General features: G+C 32.8%; 1 protein-coding gene across 1 annotated transcript; it reads right to left on the bottom strand.

Moving 5' to 3' along the window:
• Window positions 1-298: 298 nt before the first annotated feature.
• On the bottom strand, window positions 299-6,759 carry LOC134243516 (CCAAT/enhancer-binding protein zeta-like; the record flags this gene model as incomplete). The annotated part of the gene is made up of 11 exons (XM_062725782.1): window positions 6,673-6,759; window positions 3,522-3,620; window positions 3,266-3,336; window positions 2,894-3,146; window positions 2,152-2,251; window positions 1,728-1,916; window positions 1,357-1,421; window positions 1,105-1,230; window positions 895-940; window positions 484-527; window positions 299-383 (listed from the first exon to the last, which is right to left on the bottom strand). Coding segments are annotated over exons 1-11 (1,162 nt in total), but the record flags the coding sequence as incomplete, so codon positions are not given.
• Between the last annotated feature and the right edge of the window lie 218 nt (window positions 6,760-6,977).

Below are 6,977 nucleotides of genomic sequence, written 5' to 3' on the forward strand. Positions count from 1 at the left end.
ATGAAATTAAATCACTTACATGTACATTACAAAAAATGCTTCTTAATAATAATACCAAACTTAAATTATACAAAAAGGTCAAAACAAAATTGGGCCATTTAATCATTGTTTATTCTATGATAATATCTAAAAACATTGCAGACGATCAATACAGATCATTTGAATACCACAGAAGTACTTTTTTGTGTGTAAATTTGTGACCGCATACTTAGCGTAAATTAATACCAAATGGAAAATAGTAGTTTTACAAGCTACAGGAGCTACTCCTGAGACATGTCTATTGCTGAATTCATCTTACCCAGCTTTGTCAACAGGTGTGATGCTTGGGCCGCTACCTTGTACTCCGGGTCTCCTACTTTATTGACCAACAATGCCAACAAGACCTAAAACATCAACAAGAGATTAAATGTAATTTAGAAGCAATAGAAAAGTTAAATCACACTATTTTTTTCATGTTAATGAAGTTGTGTTTATAGTAATGACCTTTTCTTCCTCTGGTTTTTCTGCAAGCAACTGAAAAAATATCCCTGAAATGAAAAGTTGAAATTTTTAGTATCTGTACTACAATTAACAAATCCAACATTAATGCATTCCTGATATTACAAAAGTCTATATTTAAAGTATCAAAATTATAAGATACAGTCACTGCCTTTTTGAGGAAGAACAGGTAGGAAAAAGTAGTAATTAAAGTAAATCACGATTTTAATGAAGTACCAGGGATGGACGATTTTGCTTCTTTATTAACATAATTTGTAATATACTTCATGACCAATATATATATATTTTAGAGACACAGTAAATAAAAATCGCTTCGTTTTAAGCATCAATTCATTATAAATGTGTTTGCTTTAAGCATGTTTTAATGTATATAGTGATACACAATATAAGCATTACCTAATGCTTTCTGTCTTGTGGCCAAAATATTGTCCTTTGACATCACCTTTAAAAAATAAATGGGATGTTGTAAGTATACAGCGTACCTTTTTTAATCTTCTATAAAATTTTTAATAAAGAAAATGAACAGGTCACAGACTTCATATTAAAAAGGCAGCTTATAAATGCAAACTACATTTCTGCATCTCTGACTCAATCCCCAATACATACCTCTAGAGCTTGGATGAATGCTGAATACTTTTCCTTTAGCCTGTGTTCATACAACCATTTGAGCAGTTTTCTGTCAATTGTGTCTTTATTTCCTCCAGAAATGTCTCCCAGGTCTCCTAAGGGATGCTGGCAATAAAAAAGAAATATGTCAAGCCCTGTTTGTCTTTTTCTAATTAGATTATTTTACCATAAATACAAATCAATTCATTACTAATTTTTCTTTTGCTTGAATCCAACTTAAGTTTGTCTTACCTGGTCAAATGGTCTCAACTTCCTGTCTGGTAATAAATTTGTGATGAAGAGGTCTTTTAATGTGTCTGAAATATGTACAATTGCTAAGTAAAAATCTAAGTTAAAATACATAAAATACATGAACAAGAGGTCCAAGGGCCACAATGCTTACCAGAGTTACTCTGGCCCTGTTGTTTTTCATCAACTACATGTTTTGATATTTCAATTTAATGAACTCAATTTTTCCATGACTTTTTCAATTGTTATGTAGTTCTATTTCAGCTAGCTTACATTGGTTATTGTTTAATCAGTATCTTATTGCCAGACAATATTATGATTTACTGCAGGCTATCACCTAGTGTATATTGGTTATTAATTTCTTTGTTATTTACCAGCAGCGATCATGCTCTCCCTCTTATTCTTTTTCCTACACATGTTAAGAAGTCCCTCCAGATTCTGCAGGTTGTGGACCGGCGACTCCTGTACCAGCAGGGTCAGTGCTGCCACTTTGTCTGTCAGTGTGCCAGTGGTCAGGACTGTTTTAATCCACTTTGTCTCTGACTTCTTTGACTTCTCTCTCTCTGCGTTATTCAATACATGTATACCAAAACATTACATTCATTCTAGTGAAAAGCAACTCACAGACGGTTTCCAGATGAGACAAGATTTATTGTTCATGAATACAAAAATAAAACATGAACATTTTCAAATGAATGCATTAAAGCAATACAACATGCATAAGATCTCTTCTTTCAATTAATGAAACAATATCGTGAATAAATCTTATTTAATAGAAATATATATATGAATTCTTACGTTTGAGATACACAGATACTTCATCCTCCAATAGTTTGGATGCAAAAGATTCCAATTGTTGTTCTAGATCAGACGGCAAAGAAGACCCTTCCTCACTGTCCTAAAGAAAATATACCACAATGAATTAATCATCTTAAGTCTACATAAAGGTCTTCTATATTGGCTCTCTTGTATCTTTCTACCATGGATTGCAGGGACTGTTGACCCACTTGTAGTTTCTGAATTTGATGATCTTGCTGATAGCTTTGGGGTATTCCCATCATATGACAATTGATGCTTTCCGTTTGTTTTGTCGGTTTTAGGCATCAATCAATATAGGGATATTGAAATATATCTTAAAATATAAGTTCCTGATTTTCTAAGACTTCACTTTTAAAATAGTAACAGATTACTCATAAATATCACAGCCAAAAATTACATGCCCAAGTCAAACCACACATGGGTACAATGAATTTCTGAAACCATTTCATACATTGATGTAAGCCTCCATGTTTGCTTATGTAGTCTTTTTCTAAGCTGCTGCTTTCAAATTTGGCACTCAGTTCATTATTCTAACAAATTGTATTTTAAAATTAATGACATTTGATAATAATCAAGTATGAAAATAGTTTTCCTTTCACCAATCTATGTCTAAAATACTGCTACAGCATCCCAAGGCTAGCCAGTGAATCAATTAAAATTCATTTTCAACTATACCAAAAAAAGAGAACAGAAAAACTATGAATGCAAAATATAAATGTACCTCTTCTTCCAGGCTCTCCTGGCCTGGTTTGACAAGAAGGTAAGATCTGGGTGAATATGATGACAGATGGGCTTTAAGGCTCCAGCCTTTACTTGTCTGTGAGTCTGATGTTGTGCTGGAAATCTCTTCATGCTGAATCTTGTATTTGTTTTTCTGCTTCTTTTTCTTTGTTTCTGCTTTTGATTCTTCTTGAACATCATTCTCTTCTGTGTCTGGCATTACCGCAAGTTTTTTCTTCTTTTTCTTTTCTTTTCTGTGGAACACATGATGTAAGTTACAAATTAAATATATGTCTTACTGCTATTTATTCAAAGACACCTGTGCATTAACTCTAAAACCCCCCTTGACCTGCCTTCACCTCTGAACTTTTACCTTTCATCATCTTCTGGTTCATCTTCAGCAAACTGCTCTGGAATTCCTAGTTTCTTAATAAAATCCAAGATCTACAAGCATAAAAAATAAATTAAGATTTTATAATTGGATTTTTTACACTTCCTACAACATGTATTGTAATAAAGGCAGATTTTAACTTCTTAGGTGCAAGCACTATACAGATCAAAAAATAGATGATACTAGTAATTTAAGTCCCTGGTTTTCTCATACATGTAATTACTATCCCTAAAATTACCTCATCTCTTCTTATGCCATCTTCATGTCCATCTTCATCAAATTCTTCAATTATTTCCTCATCATTCTCATCTATTCCTTCCAACAATTGAACATCATTCTACCATTAAAAAAATCCATATTTAGTAAGACACAAAAATACAGTTTTTCCATAACAAACAATACATTTTTTCCCACCCATACACCCCGTCCCATTTAATTCGAAGTCTATCTAACATTAGTATAACCTGAAATTTGAGATATCGAAATTGGATCAATTTTAGTCATTTGTAAGAATTCTTCCATTTCAAATATTTAATTCCTGAGTGCATATACAGGTGTAAACTCTATTTTTTTAGCATAAGTATTTGAAATGCCTGAGTATTAGAACTCATATCACAATATACATGTCTTGCAATTTACTTTAGTCAAGTCCAGTACAATCTCTTAATTTAGCTATATAGCTTTAAATAGTTGTATAGCTATATTAAGCTATTCAGAATAGCTTAATTTAGCTATTTTACCACATTTTTTCTTAAACGTGTAATTTTCTCAACATGCATGAAAAGTCGCACCTTAGTTCAGTGATGATATTCAACCTTGAACTCTTCTGAAAATAATGCATGTAAAAATCACTCATCAAATTACATCTCCTTGCGAGGCTTTGTGGGCCATATACAGCAATTAATACAGTTTCTTCTGCAATTAAATACTGTACGTGTACTTTTAAAAGGGGGCTTTATATTTTACCAGTTTTGCCAATTCAGGAATACTGCTAAGGGCACTAAGAAATCAAAAACATATACAATATATGGCACGGATATGGGTAGCACTAATTCATGATTAAGCCAATAACTTCATACCTAGTGACTGCGCTAAAATTTCAATACACCTATTCATGTACACTACAGTATATAAAGGAGAATAAATATGGTCAACATTGATTATAATAATTCAGTACAATGTAAGCAATCAGACTTATCCATGCCTCAACACACACAGGGTAGTGGACAGTTACTCTAACAATAGAAATTCTTTTTTTGCTCATAAAAAGTATTCAAAAGCTGCGATGTTACAACTTTGATTTAGATTGTTGTTTTGATAGCCCATAGTACTGTACATATATTAAGAGTTAAATACATTTGATTTTTTGTTTATTTCTAACCAAAAACATTTTTTTGTGAAAAACTGCATATAAATAGCTAAATAAAGCTATACATAGCTATTTAAACCTATATAGGCAAATAAACAGGTCCAGTACAATCACTAGATTTAGCTACATAGGTAGAATTACCTATGTAGCTTTATTTACCTACCTCAGATAGCTTTATTTAGCTATTTCAATGCAACTTTTCAAAATTTTTCTTTTTATTAAAAATAGACAAAAAGTCGCAAGAAAATGACTATTAATATTTATACTAGAGAGGTTTTCAAAAACAATACTAAGCAGAGATAGTTTAAACATTACTGCGTTTGGACAATTTAGAGCAAAACATGCAATTCCATTGTTTGGGTAACTGTCCTCTCTCTTGTGTGCAGTGAGGCATGGATGAGTATGATTACTTCACAGTGTGCTGAACATAATTACCGACCTATTATCATGTTAACTGGAACTGGACTTCTTTGGCATTTCAATCCTGGAGTAACTGTTTTAACTGTCACACATAGCCCAAAAACTTTCAGAACTTTGATTGCAATTTTGCAGAAAAAGACATTTCTTCAAGAGTGATTTTTTTCATGAATTGTTTTCAGATGAGTTCAACGTTGGAAATGATCACAGCATGCATCAAAATGAGATTTTCTACACATCCTAAGAAAAATGCTTTTGTATAGAAATAAATTGATTTGGTAGCTAAGGTAAATAAAGCTAAGTAGGTAAACCAAGCTACGTAGATAGAATGTTCTATCGTTAAAATGATATTGTCCTACGGACCCGCTTTAACGATAGAATTCGTTCCCTGTATTCGTAATGTAGCAAAGGAAACATGGGCGATAACTCGTACACACTATAATTCAGTGCATTTACTACAAACAATCTAGAGAGTTCCGAATGTAAACATGGCAGGTAAATTTGAAGCGAGAGAAAAACGTTGAGAAAATTAATTGGATTTTCGTCTTTAGATGGATTATTTTCTGGGATAAAAGGCATAAGCAATCTCAAAAAGGTTTGTTTTGATTAATTTGGTAGTTATTTCCAGTGCAAATCCTTTTAAATTCTTCAAAATCGTTTCGGAGCGGATCCGCTCCGATTTGCTACATTGTAAGTATATGGGACGTATTCTAACTGTGTGAGGGCTTGTACCGAGACACAGTTAGATCATTCTAACTACAAGCTACGTAGCTAAATCTAGTGATTGTACCAGGTCCAGTACAATCACTAGATTTAGCTACGTAGGTAGAATTACCTACGTAGCTTTATTTACCTACCTCAGGTAGCTTTATTTAGCTATTTCAAGGTAAGTTTTCAAAAGTTTTCTATTTATTAAAAAGAGACAAAAAGTCGCAATTAAATGACTATTGATATTTTTAATTGGAAGGCTTTAAAAAACAATTCAAAGCAGAGATAGTTTATACATTGCTGCGTTTGGACAATTTAGAGCAAAACATGTAATTCCATTGTTTGGTTATCTGACCATATGGTGAGGTGCAGTGAGGCATGACTGAGTATGATTACTTCACATTGTGCCAAATAATTACCGACCTATTATCGTGTTAACCGGAACTGGACTTCTTTGTCATTTAATTCAAGGAGTAACTGTTCTAACTGTTATACATAGCCCCAAAACTTTCAGAACTTTGATTGCAATTGCGCAGAAAAAGATATTTTTTCAAGAGGGATTTTTTCATGAGTTGTTTTCAGATGAGTTCAAAGTTGAAAATGATCACTGCATCAAAATGATATTGTCTGCACACCCTGAGAAAAATGCTTTTTAATAGAAATAGATCAATTTGGTAGCTAAATAAAGCTACCTCAGGTAGGTAAATAAAGCTATGTAGGTAAATCAAGCTACGTAGCTAAATCTAGTGATTGTACCAGACCTGTGTACCAGACCTGATCAAGATATTGAACAGGACATTTTAGTTTTCATGATAAATTTCATCATGGGAAAATAATTTTTAGGAATCCACATAAAGGGATATGCCATTTAATGTGTCTTATGATAAACAAATACCTTATCTCCACCTAACTCACTGACAGTCTTGAAATCTAGATGAACATCTTTCACACGTGTTTTGACTTTCTTTTTGGAAGCCATGTTGTAAACATAAGATTGAGAGGCGATACGGTTGGAACGATATAATCCGGATTGCATTCGGGACATAGTTCTTTAAGGATCGATGTCAAGAATATGGGAGAAAAAATAAGTTGTTTACTCTTATTTGTATATACATGTAGACAATTTAATGGATCTCAGACTCTGGATTACCCCTTCATGTTTTTTTTCTTATTCTGCATTGAGAAGTTGATGGCTCGTTT

This window comes from Saccostrea cucullata, unplaced genomic scaffold (assembly GCF_032062105.1).
Source record: "Saccostrea cucullata isolate Sc308-1 unplaced genomic scaffold, CSIRO_AGI_Scuc_v1 ctg13763, whole genome shotgun sequence".
NCBI classification, from domain to species: domain Eukaryota; kingdom Metazoa; phylum Mollusca; class Bivalvia; order Ostreida; family Ostreidae; genus Saccostrea; species Saccostrea cuccullata.